This window comes from Helicoverpa zea, chromosome 5 (assembly GCF_022581195.2).
Source record: "Helicoverpa zea isolate HzStark_Cry1AcR chromosome 5, ilHelZeax1.1, whole genome shotgun sequence".
NCBI lineage: Eukaryota > Metazoa > Arthropoda > Insecta > Lepidoptera > Noctuidae > Helicoverpa > Helicoverpa zea.
Window position 1 is genome coordinate 7,174,252 of NC_061456.1, and position 20,842 is coordinate 7,195,093.

Here is a 20,842-nt window from a genome sequence, read left to right on the forward strand (position 1 = left end):
CCTGTCATCCACAATATTTTAGACGTCAACGAAGACCACCGAGCCTTTTAACATGATTGATTGCTTTACCTAAACAAAAAGAAGGATCTGAAAAACGTTCATAATTGGTTGTAATATTAATTTTCTTGCTTTAACCGTAGGCCTAAGTACATCCCTGCGTTGCACCTAGTGCAGGCTCCCCCGGCCGCGTGCATTGGCTAGACAAATCCGCGTCTCTATATAAGGGACAGGTGATTAGACGAGTAAGTACAATCGGGCGCACTCGCCGCCGACCAAACCACATGGGATATTATCACATTTGCTCATCCTGAATTTCAAGTGCTTCGATATGACAATGGTGAGTCTTAGTTCTTTTATGTTATTAAGATTAATCTGTGATAAGCCTACTGATACTTTGTTTTAAAAATAGTTTTTTCTTTTTTCATTCCGGTCCTGAAGCAATTTTATTTAAAGTTAATTGTGGGATATTAGCAGTTAGTTTTGTGTTTTCCGTAATGACCAGCTTATTAGTGTTATTGTTAGTGGCACTCGCGATGCTAAAAAGAACCTATTTTAAAATTCAAATCAGGTAACTAGCACGACTGAAAATACATTTTTTAATTGGTTACTTAAATATAATTGTAATTATCTTCTGGCTTTGACATTGTACTCAGTAACATTTTCAGTCCAGAACATTATTTACCACTCCTTAAGTTTCTTCTGGTTTGGAATTAAGGATGGGTAATTGCTGTCTCAATAAATTGCTCTTTTTAAAGAGACTTCAAGTGGTAAAAACAATTTAGCCTAGCCTTAAACGGACTTAAATGATTCTATAAATTATAACCCATGCTGGGATGTGAACTCCTGACCCTTACGGTAGGATGTTGCATCTTTAGCATTTAGTCGAAGAAGGTATCCACATTGCAGGTAGGTCGTCTTATTTTTGATTATATCTTATTAGGAAGCTTGGAATTCACTGTGCCCATGTTTTGGCCACACAAATAAGGTAATTTATTAATATTTAATACCTCCTAATAAACCAATAAACCATGTTTTTGTTATTTTCCGTTGGTGATTAGTTATTGTTTCCTTGAAAATTATGTTAATTTGTATAATATATTGTTCTGTTGCCCAAAGTTAAAAAAATAATAAAGTGCTAACAAAAGTGGATTTATAAAAGTATGTGGTCACTAAAAACTTAATAGAGGAAAGAAAATAAGTAATAATATTTTATTAATATATTTTTTGGATATTCATTTTCGTTCGTTAAATTAAAATGTTAAAAGATTTTCCTCTGCCTAATTAAACATTTAATAGCCTGTATTTTGGATCATTCATAGATTGTACAGATACTTAATTAGAGACGAACATGTATGGCAAAAAGGCCACAAACTTTAATTGAACCTTCGATAATTACAGATAATGAGGCTGAAAATTTCCGTTTCCATCTTGTTTAACCACTTAATTCGTTTAGAAATATCTTAAAGGCTGGTACATCTTCTTTAAATTAATCTGGTTTTTAAGGACGTTTCCAAAGTGGGTGCATAGGTCATAGGTTCCTTATGCAATGCGTCGTGCATTTATTGCACCCACAATACGTAACCTTTGCCAACATCTGTGCTGTTTACCTCAGTGACAAGCGTGCCATCGTTTTATGCAGATTTATTATTAGGTACGACTTTATCGCGTTTATTTATCAATTGTGAGGGCGGGGACATTGATGTTTATAGTCGTTACTCGTTTTAGAATGTTTTCTTCGTGAATGAATCGTATGAATGCCTCAAAATTCATGAAAAAAGCTTTCTTAGAGTTTTGCACATCTTTGGTAGTAGTTACGGCTAGTCAGAAGCCAGCCAAAGTCTGACAATTCAGTGCCCGGGTAACAGGGTGGAGGAGGTCATATAGGCAGTTGCTCCTTGTAAGACATTGACAACCCAAAATAGATGGGAAAAGGCTAGGCAGATGATGATGTTAATATTGTTAAGTAAAAGCGATAAGTTTTAAAATACCGGTTTAACCTCTGGAAATTTTACTCCTAAGAGTGTTTCTGTTAAAGAAAATACTATTTGCATGTAAACGCTTTTTAGTGAAATTCGTTTCGGTGCGGTTACAAGCTAGGCTGGGCCTCACTTATACGCGGCCTATGGAAATTATTTTTCGGACATGATCTGAACCACACCACGTATAAAAGATATATATTTTTAAGGAACTTAGAAATATATATTTTTCTAATAATGTCGCATGTATAGAAATAAAAAAACGAATTAATTATAGATTAGGTAGACTAAAAATCAAATAAACTGATCAGATTTCAACATCACTGTCACAAAACAAGAAACAAAGACTAAAGTTTGCATTTTTATATCAAATCACTCGCCATTAATAAAATAAAAGTACCTATTTATTCAAATGACCGTATTTTTATTTTTTTTAACAATCGAGTTTGTAAATTACCGTGACTAGAATATATTATTAAAATTTGATAACAAATTGTAGTAAATAATATACAAAAAAGGATACGGCTTGACATAGTCATTCATTTAGGTCAGATAATATTCACATCTTTATTTGTTCAAATGAGCACTGAATTAATTATGTGGATTAGGAGCAGTCACATTTTAGAACAAAACGAACCTATTTGTAACAAAAATATGGTATGGTATATTTAATACTATTCTATGACTATATACTACTTTGTCATTATATTTTATTCAACTTTTATAATGCATATACAGACTAATATGAAATCTTAGATGAAAACACACGTTATTAGATTTTAATTCGGTTAGCAAAAAATATATATTATTGACCATAAGCTAAATTATCTCGTTAAGTCCGTGCCTGGATTCGTGCGGAGGTGTGCGAGCGGTTAATTAGGTGCACACCTTTTGTTTTTGCACGTAGTACATTGTTTCCGAGGCAACTCTCGAATTCTATGACATGTTCCCACAACTCAATACACTTGCAAAATAGCTGTGGTGCCGACATCTGCATACCACAGCATCCATAGGTATTTAGGCGGTGCTAAGAATAGTTTGTGAGTGACAAACGGCGACATGGAAATCTTTTGTAGTATTGTAACGTACGCGTATCTAAGTGGGCAGTCTGTGTTAGTGCTGAAATGTTGTTATGAACAATGTAGTTGCATGTTGGTCAATAAGTAGGTACAGTAAAGCTAAGAAACTTGAAGATAATGTCTTAGTTGCAGATTTTCGTGTTCAATGAATTTCATCAATAAGTATAAATGTTTTTGATAACAGGATTATAGTTTTCATGATTTACTTAACAAAGGAGGCCTTATTGCTACCGATGTAGGCTTGCGAAATAGGAATTAGTGGGAGGCATGTTCAGTAGATGTCGATAAACGTCATTCATTTGCATAAAATACGATAAATTATATTGTCCCTAATACTCATTGCTCATAGGCTGTTTAGGCCGTGAGAAGACTAAATACATGGATGACTTGCCTCAACTTATGCATGATGCAATTTATTTCGACACATTTGCATGACTATAAAACACCGATTTGAAGATGATGAAAATTTGCAGATTTGCATTTCCTTTTATTATAATATTCAGATGTACTTGTACAACAGTATAACTACAGAATTACTTACTTAGTTGGGAAAAAGGCTCGGAGGATGATGATTTTATTAGGTTAAAGAGGTTAAAAATAAATATCTAATTTTCATGAAAACAATCGCACTTCTTAAAATCTTCTTACTTTCAAAGAACTGCAACTTCATAAGTACTAGGAAACAATATCTAAGAATTATACGTACATATGTACCTAATGCAAATCCATTCAGTAACAAGTCCATATCACACTAATCGACTAGGCCTAAGTTTCATGTGACCATATCGGTTACTAACTAGACAGTGTTAATGATCCATGAAGCATATCAACCTTCGTAACACTAGCCCAGACAAGTAACGCGCAATCTTTACTTTACATAATAGGTCAATATTACCTACGACTGTATGTAATATGCCATTAATCTTTTTATCACGTTACCAAAGAAATATTCAAAAAAAGAATTGCAAAAAAGTTCCTATTATAAAAAGTTTAGATACCAACGCAATAATGACAAGAACCGCAAATGTTAAAATTATTTTTGTGTGTGATTAAAGGCCTCAGTTAGTCAAAGTAAGTCTTCGGTTTTGCTGACAAGAAGACATCTCTTGACAGGCAAAATAAGAATTAAAATTACATTGTTGAAACTTTTTGTGCGAAAAAACTTTTCCCGGCTTGATACTTGTGCTACCTAGTGACCTAATGCAACGATATTGCAGCTTACCCATTCTGAAGCACTATTTTATATTTTGTTTATGGTATTGGCAATCTCAATCATTCTTCTACATTTATCACAGCCTAGTTAACTTTTATCGAATCCTGTGGATAATCTGAAAAGCATCACGATCTTAATGAAACTTTTAAAAGCCTTACCTAATACACGCAATTGTGACGTAGGTATACGAATTGCACATTAAATGTGCTGAACATTGTAGGTACTTACTCCTTCTCTATCTCACATGAATGGGAATGTTGTGATCATTATGGACTATTATTATGTTGTTAATAGACACTCAGCATGCGAACATGTATAATCTTATCTTAAACCAGTTTAATTAAGTCGAGAAGATAATTAAAATTGATGCGTTTTTTTTTGTACAAAATTAATCATCTTACGTTGTAAAAACTGGAAACAGTTCATAAGATTAATTATTATATCCTTTATTGTTTGTAATATGCCGCGATGTTCTATTAGTCGGCAGATAACAGAAATAAAGTACTTTCTGGGAAATTCGGGAAACAGAACGATACTTTAAGCATGTTTTGCTTAAATCAGATTTTAACATTTTGTTTAATTACATCTAAATGACGTTTTACAACTATTTTATTTTTTATTTATACAGTTAAGTTCTCCTAAAAGTTTCCTTAATTAGCGTGCTTATTAAGTTTTGCTAAAAAAATCTTGGTTAGCATATTAAAGCTATGTTCCTAAACCCTTCGTGTGTCAGTCGCATGACAGTCGCGTGAAGGCCGCGTGCCACAAACGGCCTAGGCTGCACAGCTAATTGTGTTTGTCTTGTGTTGTGGAGACAATTAGCGACCAACTAGTTTGTTTGGCTGTAGGTGCGTGCCTGACCTAAAATTGGTCGGCTATCAGTCACTTACAGTGTGAAGCCATTTTGTTTTGGTAGGTTATACTTTTGAATTAAAACAAATACAGTTATTGATTATTATTTTATGAAGCAATTTTTTGTAAATACTCTAACAAAAATACATTTGAACTTTCCTTATTTTCATTTGCTATCAATATATCTGTTTCGGTTGTAATATGAATAGTATTTAGAATGAATAGGTACAAAAAACTTAAAAACAATTTAAACGTTAATCATATTTTTAATTTAACTCTAACCTTATATGGTTGGAGGTGAATCGTAGATCGAATTAAGACTCAAAAGTTATCAATACAAAGTTCAACACAGACTCCAAAACAAAAATAGGTAAAAAAACGCTTAATCTAATCACCAATAAATTATCCAATTACAATTTATTTAAGAGTTTAATTGGTTGGTAGTGCATAATGTTGAAATTGATATTAGTTACGAATAGGCTATAAATTTATCAACGACACAAGCATAGACTTAAGAATAGTTAAAGGTCTTATACAATGTCCTTGTAGTTTTAGGTCACCGAGCATCTTCCATAACCTTGTGTCTTAGTATTAACTATATTGATGTAAGCTAAAAGACACTTAACTTTATGTGCGGTCTAATGTTTATAATGAGTTTATAACTTCGTATAGGATACAGGCACCTGACTGTTTTATAACAGCTTGATGCTAAAGTTACACATGTTGCATTTGGTGTTTAGTAGGCGTCTCATACTTGCCTCAATTAGCTTAAGGAAATATTTGGTGACAAAACAACTTCCTTTTTCAGGCATTAAACTCGAATAACAAAATAGATTGATTTGTCAATATGATACACTGATATTATTAATGAATGGGACTGTATTACCCATACTTATGTAAACAACCGAAAGTAGTCCTTTCAGCTTAACGAAAATCGACAGCTTTTTATGGAATGAAATCAGATTATTAATTATTTTTGTTTGTATTATTTCCAGAGGGTAATAATTCTGTTCAGCGTGGTGGCAGTAGCGTTATCAGCACCGCAAGCGCCTGCCGACAAAGTCATAGCAATCCTCTCACAAGAGTTCGACCAGCAGCCAGATGGATCTTACAGATTCAGGTAACTTTGCAACTTGATTATCTTTACTAACTTATCAATACTGAATTAGCAACTAATTTTAATCATCATCCTCCGAGCCTTTTTCCCAAACTATGTTGGGGTCGGCTTCCAGTCTAACCGGATGTAGCTGAGTACTAGTGCTTTACAAGGAGCGACTGCCCTGCCTGACCTCCTCAACCCAGTTACCCGGGCAACCCAATACCCCTTGGTTAGACTGGTGTCAGACTTACTGGCTTCTGACTACCGGTAACGACTGCCAAGGATGTTCTATGACAGCCGGGACCTACAGTTTAACGTGCCATCCGAAACACAGTCATTGGTGTCTAAGATATACTTAGAAAGTACATACAAACTTAGAAAAGTTGCATTGGTACTTGCCTGACCTGGAATCGAACCCGCGCCCTCATACTCGAGAGGTTGGTTCTTTGCCCACTAGGCCACCACGACTTCAGCAACTAATTTTAATGATGGTTTTAATGTTTGTTGTTTGATTGTAACTTTGTTTTTTGTATGGCTCAAGTAAACTAGACATGAAAAGACGCAACATCAGTTAATTTTCTAAAAGGCACTTCACGTTTTACAAAACATTAGTAAAAGAAGTGTTCTTGCCGTTATATATAGTTTTTAATTTTCTCCTATCATTTCGATGCATTTTACAGGACATTTCCTCGTATTATACTGTCGGTTTTGATTCTAGTCTTACTTATTGTTATACAAATCCAAAACTTAATTAAACCTGACTCCAGTATTTTTTCATGACCTGCAATGTATTAAAACTGGGGAATTTTCAGTAACGTAGCTTTAGACGTAGTGATAAATTTATCCAATAGTATAAATTGATTGATAACACATTTAAATATTTACGAAGCAAAGTTAGTGGTAAATATTTGTCAGTGGCGACAACGGCAGACAAAATCCTTTATTCCAAGTGTTAATCCGTAGGTAACACGCACATCTTGTATGCTGAAGATGGTAGCAAATCATTAGGCACTGGCAATGAACAAACATAGGTTTGGTCTACTTACATTGATGCAAAAATATGGAATTGTTCATGTCATTACATCAAATTCCCTGAAATTATTTTCAGTGAACACCGCACTTAGCAGCGCAATGCACTTGTTTCAGTGTCATATAAGAATTGCCTTCGCGAAGAGAACGGCACATTTGAATTTACGATTGAAGGATCCTAATTATATATTTTCAGTAATAAAATGGTCAAGGCTCATTTAATGTGGCCTAAAATTTAAACTGGGAACAGACTAGGCTATTTTAGGCTACGAATCTTAAGATAATAACATATTTTATTCATCAATTTGCCATTGTTAAAAATGAAGTGTGAATTCACTTTTCCAAGTCATTGTTGTTCCGTTGTTGAGTCTACAGCTTCAGCATTACATAACGCCACTTAAAGTATTATGTTACATTAGCGACTTCACTATCATTGATTCGGCCCCTGCACTGACCGTCAGTAGGTCATTATAAAAGGTCAAGTACAAACGATGACGATTGTAAAGACACAGAAAATAAGAATTTATAACAATATTCAACTATTATTAGAATTTTCCATTGACAACTATGGGACGAAGGCTATCTTAATATAGCTTCGAAACCCATCACCAGTCAAACGCTTTATTCAACTTTTTTATTTTAATGTTACTATGTCATCATAGTTTTGTAACTACTTTATGCAAAGGTAGGTCCTTCTAATTCCCTTTAAGATATGCCACACCGCTGTGATATCGCGATGCGTGAAAACCTTGATCGAACAATAAAAATTCTTAACATTCGATTCGCACCAAACATGAGAAAGGACGCATCAATGGCGACCTATAACTGTTATTTGCTATGAACTGTATTGTTACTCGGCGACTATAAGATTCAAATATACATTCCAAAGAAAAAAAGATACGACTGTATATTGTTTTTTCGATATGCAGATGTTGTTATTGCACGTCTTGCATTGTATTTACTCACGGAAGAGCTAGTACTACAGAAGAATAAATTAGGTAATGGTAGCATAAGTTATATTTGTAGGAACGTATATTCAGGATTTACAGATAAAATTATCTCTGTATTATAAAGAAAATTAGTAGTAATAAGCTCTAACGTGATCTGTCACTTCTTATACTGCGACATATGACTGTATCAAGGCTTCGTAACAATGCTGGGTGGTCACAATAAATTGTGTTGTATCAAATTGCACTAATTCGCGGTATTGGGCGGAAAAATTAGAGCCTCCACACTGTCGAGCACAATAGTTCAAAGAATTCATTCCGGAGACATAGATTGTACCTACCTGATAACTTAAACAATTGCCTACTATTTTAAGAAATTCTTTTTATCATAGTGGTGACTCGGGCATTATTTTAACACTGTTCGATTTAACGCAGATTTTATTTGTTGCTGACTATAAAAATCTTGTACATGTTATCCCCAGCTACGAGACTGAAAACGGCATCAAAGCTGAAGAGGCTGGCTCCGTGAAGAAGGCTGCTGGTCCCGATGCCAGTGACGTCATCGTCTCGCAGGGTGCCTTCAGCTACACGGCACCAGATGGCACTGTCATCAGCCTGAACTACATCGCCGATGATGACAACGGTTTCAAACCAGAGGTGATGTACCTTTTAATTACTATTAGGTATATCTATAGTACGTAGAATATAATTTGTTGATCATAGAGATCGCCAAAAAGGTAGGTGTTCAAAATAATTCAGAAGGCGTGACTACCGGTCTTTCCATGGAATATCATGCTCTGTGGCATGTAATTATTATTATCTCCCTAATAACTGAGACTCAACTAAAAGAAATAAACGTATAGAATAAAATTTTGATTGCTTTGATTTGATTAGTTCAGTTCAAGGAGAAAAATCCATGAACTGATTTCATACTACATGCACCAACGATGATCCATTTCTTAATTCAGTTTGTCACGCATCTGCAATGAAATAGCGAAGCAAATGATAAATACGAAATAACAAAACAATCAAGGTTATTACAGTAATGTATTAGAATGTAGGAATACAGCCATCTTAACCTTTAGTGAAGAGATTTTTTGTCAGATGGTTCGGTCATCCTAGTAAAAATAGACTATTAAAACACGCATGCTGACGTAATTTATGTAAAATTCGTGTCTTTTGAAAATAGAATATATTTTAAGTGCCATCTGATATTCCTTTATCTATTTGACTTGATTACAATACGAAAACCGTTGGTAAAATATATTTCAGTGCCTGTGTCTATAAAATGAGACAGCTACTTACAGTAATGTTTCTTCATATAAACTAATTGAATGTGCAACTGTAGATAAGTCCTAAAGTCTCCATTGTGTGTTCCAGGGCGCTCACTTACCGACCCCCCCGCCAATTCCGCCAGCAATCCAGAAGGCTCTCGACTACCTTGCGACCCTGCCTCCACCACCACCCACCAGAAACTAAACCTGCGACCATCTACCTGACCGATGCACTGACGACCTGAGCATCCCACGTACCTGTTACCCCACGAATACTCGTATAGTTTTGAAAAGAGAATTGTATGCTTATAAGAAACTTTTTTATTAACCTTTTTTGTTGGTTTATGTCTAATTTTAAATGTTTTATAGTGAAGACGATCTCTTTGTGCATTATATGCATCATCAGTCTCTTCAGATAAGCTATTTTTTTATAAATCTTTAATAAATAATTTGAAAGAAATATAAGCATATTTAAATTCTGTTTGCAAAACCATACTTACATTTAACAATATATTATAGTAAGCAATAAAAAACATATAAAAAAGAATGTACAATGACTGAACTGTGATAGAAAATGATTGAGTTAACGTATAATGTTTGAATATTTATTTAAATAAAAGCAAAATCAGTGCCAAAGATGCATTGCAAAAAGTAATTAGATTTTTATTGGACCATAGTATACACCTTATGCACAGATCCTTTCACAATAGCAGGTTATTTAAAATTATAGAATAACAATACCATTTTAACAATACCATTTATCATTCCGTTTACCTATTCGCTGATATGAATTGTTACCTCTCCTTGGTCATCAATGCTGAGAGAGGAATGTGACAAGTTTACAATAACATCCTTCTCAAGGTACATACCGACTATTTTTCTTATCCTTATGAGGCATATCAAGGTTTAATGTGCTTATAGAGACAAGACAATAGCCCATACTGTGACTTTTCATTAGCATGAAACTTACAGATAGGTACAAATGTCATATGGGTGCTAAATATTTATGTCATATCCTAAAAACGGCAGCAGTAAATAAAATAGGACTGTAGTGGTAGAAATTTAAAATAACTGACGTTTATAATAAGGTTGTAGCAGCATTATGTTGACGCTCACGAATATGGCTAAGTTTTATATCACTCGAAAATCAATGTTACAGACAGCTCATTAGTTTGATTGTTAATATTTATACTTAGGTAACAATTGTCGACTGTCGAGTAGTTTATAACAATAGAGAACATACCCAACTCTTCGCTCTTAACCTACACAAGCGAACGATTGCATAAGGAAATACTGTTACTGTTACAGCCTTTTTATCGTCCCACTGCTGGGCACAGGCCTCCTCTCACATGGAGAAGGATTGAGCATTAATCACCACGCTTGCTCAATGCGGGTTGGTGATTTCAGACTATATAGTCCAGGTTTCCTCAAGATGTTTTCCTTCACCTTTTTATCAGCCATTGGTGTCTAAGTATACTTAGAAAGTACATACAAACTTAGAAAAGTTGTATTGGTACTTGCCTGACCCTGGAATCGAATAAGGAAATGTCAGTGAAAATATTCATTTCAATAGAAAGCAAGAGTGGTTCGAACAGTACTTGGTGTACGGCATTCCTTGAACAACCTGTTTGTAAAAGTGAGCGTCTATCCCAAGGTCAATGATGAGAACATAGAACAATGTGTTCTATCTATACATCGAGCACGATTGAATGACTGGATAGGCTATGAATGTGAGCTATCGACGGTGATGAAACATCACGTAACACAAACAATTGGTACAAATTAATGTATTACCGTGGTTATTTCGTTTTACCTAGTTGATTTACTTCTACATACAAATATAAACTGTTATTACGGTTTTAGTATATACCTACGTAGTCTGAATGCCCAAGTTATACTGGATCTTGTTTACGGAAATTATAGCGACATAATTACTTTTACTAGTAAATGTGAACAACCCACTTTAGACTGTATTTAATGCAGTGCTGCCTATTGTTCAGCTCATTGGAGAATTTAAATTAAAGTCAGCGATCGTAAAAATAATTAAACTTATTGTAATGGTAATATTTAAACAATAAAACTAACTCTTATTCTTAAAAGGTTATCTAGCTTATGAACTTAAAAATGAAGGGTCTTTGTTTTAGGTAATAAACGGTTTTATATCTACGTTATCCAAGTATTAGAAAAATAGATGTTAGTACACATTGAAATTCTGCTATAATAGAAGAATTGTGAATGCAAATTATGCAATGCAATAGATAATGAAAGTGACAATAGAAATGGAAAAGGATGAATACTATTATTTCCTGCTATTATTTGCCAAAAAACAATTGCTTTATTATATAAAAATAAATAACTCAAAAAACTGCCTTTCTTTTGAAAACAATTTATTATAACACGAATCCTTTTATAATGAATTTGGATGCCTCTTTAGGCTGTAACATAAACCAAATGATCGTTTTTCTCACCGTTTTGCGAATTCAGGGTTAACTTTCTGCCAAGATTTCTTTCTGTGATTGGTTCTGACGTGGGTTTTGTTGCAAGATAGGCTAAAGCACGTTGTATGGCCGGGGGTATCGGTGGAGGAGTAGGTAAATGATCTCCTACTGGCCTGTACCCCCTCTCGTCAGCTGTGTATGATAGGCTATAGTCATTGCCGTCTTTACCCTGAAATAAGTATCAATTTATTTATTAAATTGTTGCCAAATTCGGCAAGTACCAATGTAACTTTTCAAGATATTATGTTCTTTCTAAGTCTGTCTTGGATGCCAATGACTGAGTAAAGGTAAATAAAAATATTTTGAGGGAACCTGGATCTTGAAAGTCTGAAATCGTAAAAAGTCTAACAGTGAGACTATTGACTATACTATTGACTTTGATATTTGTATTAAGTGTTGTTATTTACTGTAATTATGTCAATTCTATATGAAATTGTAACCCTAATCGGAAAATTTTGCTGCTAGTTTGCACAAATGTCAAGGAAATGTTTTTTTCTACAAATGATCAGAAAAAAACTACATACGTTAGTGCATAAAAAGCGAGCAAAAGTTCACGCCGACATAACTTATCAATACAAGGAACTATCTATTTTTATTACGGCAGTATTAATAAATTGTAATGACTAATCGTATATCAGAGTATGAATTCTTTAGGAATAGATGAATGTCAAATACGTTACCTATATTAGCAAAATAAAATTCTATTATATTAAATGTTTTGAAGGTTACTCACTTTGTAGGAAAAGTTTCCTTCAACAGCACTTCCGGCACCACCATTGGATTTTCGTAGTTCACCTCTCTCGTAAGCTTTCGTGCCATCACCGCCTTCGTAGCTAAAAAACATGATTATTCAATTCAGAACTGCAAACACATTTGACTTTGGCTATGTCCACAAAACATTTTAAAGTTCCCTTTTCTGCGAAAACTAACGGGCAACGTTTTCTTTGCCAGGTGTACGAGAAGATTTACTAACGTCCCCATGAATTTGGACATTGATCTTTTTCCAATGCAATAATTGACTTTAATTAGCCTGGTATCAATAAAACTCCCAGTAACCTAGACTAAACAGAGTTGACCTACATTAAAAAAAATCATTATTTAGTTTGAATACAAGATTAAATGTATAAATACCTGTAATGAAAGTTTCCCGAATGTGAATAAACGTAGTTTTCTGAATCAATGATTGGAACGACAGGATCACGCAATTGCTTCCTTCGTTTAAAATTTTGCGTATTCGGTACCGAATTTTCATTAACCACATCTTCAGAGTTTGATTTCAAAACTTTTTCTGTTTCATTAATATAAGCAGACAATTGGCGTTTGTCCACTCTCAGTTTTCTTACGTATGAACTCCTTCTTATCTTCTTTCCTCTTTTCTCCATCGTTTCGGAAGTTATGTCAGGTCCTCGTGATATGTAAGATTTTCCCGGTAGCACAATCGATCGCGCTCTCGGTTTCAAATAGACGTTTTCTTCATAATCTTTACCTATAGCGAACGGAAACATGTCGTAAAAAGGATTATTCCCTGACGAGGCCCCATGATTTAGGGTTTTTCCTTTGCTTACTAGATTCATGACATCTTCATTAATCATTACAGCCCTCTTCTCCATATCTTTTGCTTTTATGTCTTCATCATCTTCGTACGCATTTATCGGATTATATACTCTCGTCGCTGCTGTTGGATTATGATTATAATTACAAGACCTCGTAAACTGTATATGTCTCCGAGGCACACGTTTATTTCTTGCTAATGCCGCACTTGTCACACTGTGAGTTATTAATAATAAGCTAATCGATAACATGGATAAGTAAATTATCATTTTAAATAAATTAGTAATTGCGTTAAGTAATCCTTCTCCCACGCGATTATAACAGCAAATGAAGATGACTCAATAGGTAAAGTCATTATCCGTAATCTATTCACTGGTTTGACTAGAATCGTATTTATTTATGTTTTTATAAATAATATGCCCGACAATGAACTCGACGTATGCAAACAAACACGAATGTCAATATCATGTTAGTCCTTCAGTTTCAGTTTTTAATAAATTGATATGTATTTTCATTATTGACTACTGAAATTTTGTAGCATGTGTTCCTGAAACTAAAGTTGGTACCTTTTCAGCGAGATAAACCATTTTTGGACTGGTATATGATTTAATCGCACTCAATCGATACCGATTATGTATTATTGTTGACACCTAAGTTATTGTGCAATTTTCCGAAGAACACATCAGGCAAGCGTTAAGGTTGAAGTATTTAGCGTCCGGTGAGGCTCGCTCCTCCGGAAGGCGGGGGGAGGCTAATGTAAATAATGTTTCTTACATATAGGTGGGCGACAATTCTGGAGTATCACTCTTCAGTGCAAATCAGGAGTGGTTAGAATAGAAATGTTACTAAAAATATTTTGTTTGTGTTCGGTGGTGGCGTGTGTGGTTTCCGCACCTCCCACAGATGAGGTTCCACCAGAAAGGCTACAGCCAACAGTGATTCCAATAGTTTCACAATCCGAGGAATTTGAAGCTGATGGAAAATATAAATTTAGGTAATTAGATAATACATTTGGTCAATCAAGATTCTGATTTTACAGTTTTATGAACACTTATTCATTACTTTTTCTTTAATTTTGAGAACGCTGTTACTTTTAATCAGAAACACCTTATTCATCGAATCATTTAGTAGATAATTGATTTTTCTGTAATGTTACATGTAGATCTCCTATGACACTATCGTTCCCGGACATCGCATTCGAAAAGTAAAAAATAACCCATCAATTAATTTTAATACATACTTACCAGCTATGAAACCGGGAACGGGATCAAACGTGAAGAAACTTCTTTCGACAAAGTGGTTGATGGCAAGGAAGCACGCAAACACAGTGACTGCAGCAACGAGGGGGGTGAAGATGATGACAGCGATGAGATCCACGTGCAGCAGGGATCATATTCCTACACAGCACCAGATGGCACCCTCATCAGTGTAAAGTAAGTCTTATGTCAATGTAATTTAGGCGCACATTGCATTTTGTAATTTATATTTTAATGGGTGAGTTAGTACGCTTGAGGAGTAGTTTTGTTTGCTATGAATTTTCGCATTGCGTTTTTTTTTTACTTTTCTTATTATCATTATTCTTTCTATCTATTCTATCATTCATATTATTATAACCTTAGTTATATCCTGTGAGTTAGGGGTAGTAAGGGGGATATGACAAAAAACTGCCGACAGTATGCCCTTGGCATAGGTACAAAGTACACTTCTATCTAACAATGTACTGGTGCATGTTGTATTCAGACACTTTAAAGGTTATACTTATGCTTGGATGATTTTAAAAGTACTGTTCAAAACTATTAAGAGTAATATTGCATTGAAATGTCAGTAAGACAAAACGTTGTTAACAATAAACACGGAACATTTTTTAATAAGGCATTATTAAATGTTGTTTTTTTATATGATTTGCTTAAGGATAGTGCTTGAACATAATTGTTTTGCTATTACAGATATATCGCAGACGAGAATGGATTTAGACCAGTTGGTAATCATATCAATCTTGGCCCTCAACCACCAGCGGAATCCAGTCACTCCCACAAACACAAGCATAAATCTTCTCGAAAATTAAAAGAGAGTGAAGAAGATTCTTCAAAATTTGAATCCGAAGAAAATCTTCCAACAGAAACCTCTGAATCGGAATCGAATGAAAGTATTTTGCCACCAAATGGAGATTTTGCAAAAAAGATACCGAAAAAAGGGTCAAAGCAAGGCAAGGATAACAAAAAGTCCGCTCCTAAAGAATCCGGAAAACCAATTACTGAAGAAGACGAAATACTCAATGAGAAAGACAATGAAAATTCTGCATCTAAGAAAAGTAACAAGCTGAGTCACGATTTGGATGAAAAGCCAGAATCTGGGAAAACTGAAAAGGTCGAAACTGAGGAAGGTGAAAAGTCTGCCACTAAGAATGGTAAGCTGTCTAAATCATCTGCTAATAAGGGAGACAATAAGCCTGAATCTGAGGAAAATAAGAAGCCTGAATCTGACGAAGGTAAGAATCCTGAATCAAAGGAAGGTCAAAAACTTGCATCTGTAGGGGAGAAGTCTTCGCCTAAAGAAGGTGAGAAGTCTACACCTAAGGAAGGAGAGAAGCCCACACCTATAGAAGGAGAGAAGCCCACACCTAAGGAAGGAGAGAAACCTGAGTCCAAGGAAGGTGAGAAGTCTACACCCAAGGAAGGCGAGCAACCTACACCTAAGAAAGGCGAAATGCCAACACCTAAGGAAGGCGAGAAGCCTGTACCTAAAGAAAGCGAGAAACCTACACCTGAGGAAGGAGAGAAGCCCACACCTAAGGAAGGAGAGAAGCCCTCACCTAAGGAAGGAGAGAAGCCTACGCCTAAGGAAGGAGAGAAGCCTACGCCTAAGAAAGGAGAGAAGCCTACACCTAAGGAAGGAGAGAAGCCCACACCTAAGGAAGGTGAGAAACCTACACCTAAGGAAGGAGAGAAACTTGAGTCCAAGGAAAGTGAGAAGTCTACACCCAAGGAAGGTGAGAAACCTACACCTAAGAAAGCCGAGAAGCCCACACCTAAGGAAGGCGAGAAGCCTGCACCTAAGGAAGGCGAGAAGCCTGCACCTAAAGAAAGCGAGAAGCCTACACCTAAGGAAGGCGAGAAGTCTACACCTAAGGAAGGAGAGAAGCCTACACCTAAGGAGGGCGAGAAGCCTGCACCTAAAGAAGGTGAGAAGCCTAAACTTAAGGAAGGTGAGAAGCCTACATCTAAGGAAGGAGAGAAATCTACACCTAAGGAAGGAGAGAAGTCTACGCCTAAGGTAAGTGAGAAACCTGAGTCCAAGGAACGCAAGAAGTCTACACCTAAGAAAGAAGAGAAGCCTTCACCTAAAGAAGGAGAGAAGCCTACACCTAAGGTAGGAGAGAAGCCTATACCTAAGGAAGGTGAGAAACCTGAGTCCAAGGAAGCCGAAAAGCCTACGCCAAAAAAAGGTGAAAAACCTGAGTCCAAGGAAGCTGAGACGCCCACACCTAAGGAAGGAGAGAAGCTTAAACCTAAGGAAGGAGAGAAGTCTTCACCTAAAGAAGGAGAGAAGCCTACACCTAAGGAAGGAGAGAAGCCTACGCCTAAGGAAGGTGAGAAACCTGAGTCCAAGGAAGCCGAAAAGCCTACGCCAAAAAAAGGTGAGAACCCTGAGTCCAAGGAAGCTGAGAAGACCACACCTAAGGAAGGAGAGAAGCCTTCACCTAAAGAAGGAGAGAAGCCTACACCTAAGGAAGGAGAGAAGCCTACGCCTAAGGAAGGTGAGAAACCTGAGTCCAAGGAAGCCGAAAAGCCTACGCCAAAAAAAGGTGAGAAACCTGAGTCCAAGGAAGTCGAGAAGCCCACATCTAAGGAAGGAGAGAAACCTGAGTCGAAGGAAGGTGAAAAGCCTACACCCAAGGAAGGAGAGAAACCTGAGTCAAAGGAAGGTGAAAAGCCCACACCTAAGGAAGGAGAGAAGCCTACACCTAAGGAAGGCGAGAAGTCTACTCCTAAGGAAGGCGGGAAGTCTGCTCCTAAGGATATTGAGAAGCCAGCACCTAAGGAAGGCGAGAAGCCTACACCTAAGGAAGGAGAGAAACCTGAGTTGAAGGAAGGTGAAAAGCCTACACCCAAGGAAGGAGAGACACCTACGCCTAAGGAAGGCGAGAAGTCTACTCCTAAGGATATTGAGAAGCCAGCACCTAAGGAAGGCGAGAAGCCTACACCTAAGGAAGGAGAAAAGCCTACACCTAAAGAAGGAGAAAAACCTACGCCCAAGGAAGGCGAGAAGCCTACACCAAAGGAAGCTGAGAAGCCTACACCTAAGGATGATAATAAGCCTGCACCAAAGGATGGTGAGAAACCTGCATCTAAAGAAGGAGAGAAACCTGCTACATCTGCAAAGGAAGCACAAAACATATCAAAACAAGCCGTAGATGTTGTTCAAGACGCTAAAGTGTCTGCCAAAGGTGCGGTTCAGTCTGCTATGGAAGCGCTGCAAACTGCGGAGAAGGTTATAAAATCTATAAATAGAAAGCGTGCAGAAGGAGATAATATGTCTGACAAAGACACGATAGCACATGCACAGTTAGCTAAGAACGCTGCCAAAGAGGCGCTGCAAGCGGCTCAAGTTGTTGGTAACGCTGCTGAAGCAGCAGAGAAAGCCGCGAACGAGGCTGTCATTTTAGCTCAGTCGCTGCCCACAGTGTCTGAAAATTCTCCAAGTGATCCACCAAAGAAACCAGAAGATAATAAGGCTCCTGTAGATGATAAGTCTCACAAAGAAGTACCACCAAAAGCTGCGTAAATAGTGACGATACCGAAGTAAACATCAAACGATACTGGACACACGGTCTTGAACTCGGCCAAAAGCTATTGTTACGGGTTATTTATTTTAAATTGTTATGTCTGTTGTATAAAAATGAAATAAAAATGTGATATTATGTTTTCTAAGTCAACGATTAGTCTATTTATTGCTGACGAATTATTTTTAAGAAAATACATCTAACTTGTTGCAATGTTATTTTCTTCTATTATTATAAATACAATAATATTCGAGTAAGAAATCAGAGAGCCTTTAAGATTATCGACCACGGCAATTATTGAGGAAGGAGGTAACAATGCAAGTTATATTAAAGTGTAAAAGTGTTCGCTGATATAGTGCACTCTAACGCCTACTACTTTATACGTGTGATTTTGCTTAAACCAGCTATATTGAAATTACCGCTAGGCGCTTGAATATTTGAAATTAAAAGAGCTCCGTATATAAGAGAATCAACTTACCTAATGGAATGTTGGTATTTCAATCATTCTAACGTAGACGTAGTTGATGATAGTAGGCATAGTATAGTATAGTACAAGAGTACTGCACAGACAATAGCTATTATGCGGCATCTGCATTATGCGATTCAATGGTTTATGCCGTCATTACTCTACCTTTAAATACAAGGCTGAGGATATAACTAGAAGTTATTTAATATAGTCAGTTAAGTTCCGCCTGTGATGGTAATATTTTCAATACAGGTTTTATACCTCGCTCTACTTCTTTTTACAAACTGTCAAAATGACCTGAAATTTTGTGACAACTGGAATAGAGAGCAGGTAATCATGCTTGCACTTTGTAGTTTGAATAACTTTGCATAATAATATATTATGTAGGTATTAAGTGTAAGTATATAGTTATTGTAATAAGTAAATGAGTATTCAATCATGAAATAGGAAATGATAGTAATCATTTTAAAATATAGGTAATGTACTAATATTAATGCTATAGATAGAGTCTAGGTAAATTAAACTGCAGCCAGTTTCTTCATCAAAAGTTAAAGCCAAAGTAAAAGTCAAAGTAATGTCTAAAGTAAAAGTAACGGTTAAATTAAATTTTTCTATGAATTTTGCTGTCACTTTAGCCTTGAAAAAACGAATTTGACCGTTACTTTAACTTTAGACATTACTTTAACTTTAACTTTTGATGAAGAAACTGGCCGTAAGTGTCTACAATATTTATGTAGCGATAAATATGCCTATAAAAAGAAAGAAAGTACTACGCGAATTCTAATACTCCTTGCGTGCAGTACAGAGCAATGCAAATTGAAATATCAGTTCAATTAAATGTCAAGATCAGTTCAAGTGTTCGACGCATAGCGCGGAGAAGCGTTCCTCCTCTCACTTTTGTTGTGAAATCAATGACTTTAATATTAGGTGTATCTACTGATACAGTTTTGTTTTGAACACAATTTCCTTCGGTGTTGACATTTTTGGTGTAAATAATGTACACTTATACTATAATGAAGAAAGTCATTACAATGTTACATTATCGCTGATTTGCAGACACAAATTTTATCCGGTTATGGGAAATTAGTTTATAGTTCCCCAAAGTCGTGGTTAAAGCTGCAAGAAACGGCTATTGTATATGGATGTCCGTAGATGTGGGTCTTGCAACAGTTTTATCCAAGTCTAATGCCAACAATTTGATTCATCAATCTAGCCGTTCGATCGACCCACATTCCGCCATGATGCATTAAAAGTTGTTTGCTAAAAAGACAGCCTCGACGAAGATATATTTTAGAGCAACTTCGAATTATGTATATCGATGTCCTAAAGTAAAAACCAACGGTATGTAGGCTCTAGACTAGAAGGTAGGTTCAGCTTGATACGAAGATACTTCTAAGAAAACTCTTTGATGCCTTGACTAAAAACCCAAAAATAAAAAAAGTTGTTAGTAGGTACATAAATATGCAGTAATTTCTGAACTTCAAATCTGAAATCAAAGAAGGTATAAAAAGTAATCATAAAAATATTAATGAACAGTACTTTGAACTTACAAAGATACTAGTGAATTGTTGGATCGTATTATTTAACTTATCGATACAGATTCGAAATATGTAATTACAGAAAAGCAAGCAAGCATGCACTAGACATTAGTATACGATCAAGTTTAGTTGCTTTGCCGGTCTAACGTATAAGGTAAATAGGTGGGTATGCTACTAGTTTCTTTTTACATTTTTGTCTAAACTAGACTACATTTCCTTCTAGACACTAATTGATGGTCTTTGCATCTTATGGTAAATAGTTTTGAAATTGAACTTGTGTTTCTTTGAATAACCCTCTAATATGAATAAGAATGAATAGACTAGATTTTCACAAGTTAAAACAATATTAGGTTTACTCGTGTATTCATTAAATAGATGCTATAAACTATCATCATCATCAGCCTATCGCAGTCCACTGCTGGACATAGGTGGCAGGATGGTCCTCGTATAAAGTCCAAGGGAAATACAAATAATAGACATCAATTTATTCAGAGTACTTCTATCATCAGACTTTGTAACGAAGAACACCTACCTACA

At 35.8% G+C, this 20,842-nt stretch overlaps 3 protein-coding genes across 3 annotated transcripts; 2 read left to right on the plus strand and 1 right to left on the minus strand.

The window, feature by feature from the left end:
• Positions 1–230: 230 nt before the first annotated feature.
• LOC124630564 (endocuticle structural glycoprotein ABD-4-like) lies at positions 231–10,124 on the plus strand. The gene is made up of 4 exons (XM_047164521.1): positions 231–337; positions 6,116–6,240; positions 8,678–8,852; positions 9,576–10,124. The coding sequence occupies exons 1-4, from the start codon at positions 329–331 to the stop codon at positions 9,672–9,674; spliced, it is 408 nt and encodes a 135-aa protein (XP_047020477.1). The 5' UTR covers positions 231–328; the 3' UTR covers positions 9,675–10,124.
• Positions 10,125–11,839: 1,715 nt separating this feature from the next.
• On the minus strand, positions 11,840–13,844 carry LOC124630361. Its single transcript, XM_047164238.1, has 3 exons — positions 13,099–13,844; positions 12,701–12,800; positions 11,840–12,136 (listed from the first exon to the last, which is right to left on the minus strand). Exons 1-3 carry the CDS (start codon positions 13,785–13,787, stop codon positions 11,900–11,902), a joined length of 1,026 nt encoding a protein of 341 aa, XP_047020194.1. The 5' UTR covers positions 13,788–13,844; the 3' UTR covers positions 11,840–11,899.
• Positions 13,845–14,340: 496 nt separating this feature from the next.
• Positions 14,341–18,454, plus strand: LOC124630428 (proteoglycan 4-like). The gene is made up of 3 exons (XM_047164330.1): positions 14,341–14,512; positions 14,766–14,951; positions 15,465–18,454. The coding sequence occupies exons 1-3, from the start codon at positions 14,358–14,360 to the stop codon at positions 18,301–18,303; spliced, it is 3,180 nt and encodes a 1,059-aa protein (XP_047020286.1). The 5' UTR covers positions 14,341–14,357; the 3' UTR covers positions 18,304–18,454.
• The last annotated feature ends 2,388 nt before the right edge of the window (positions 18,455–20,842 follow it).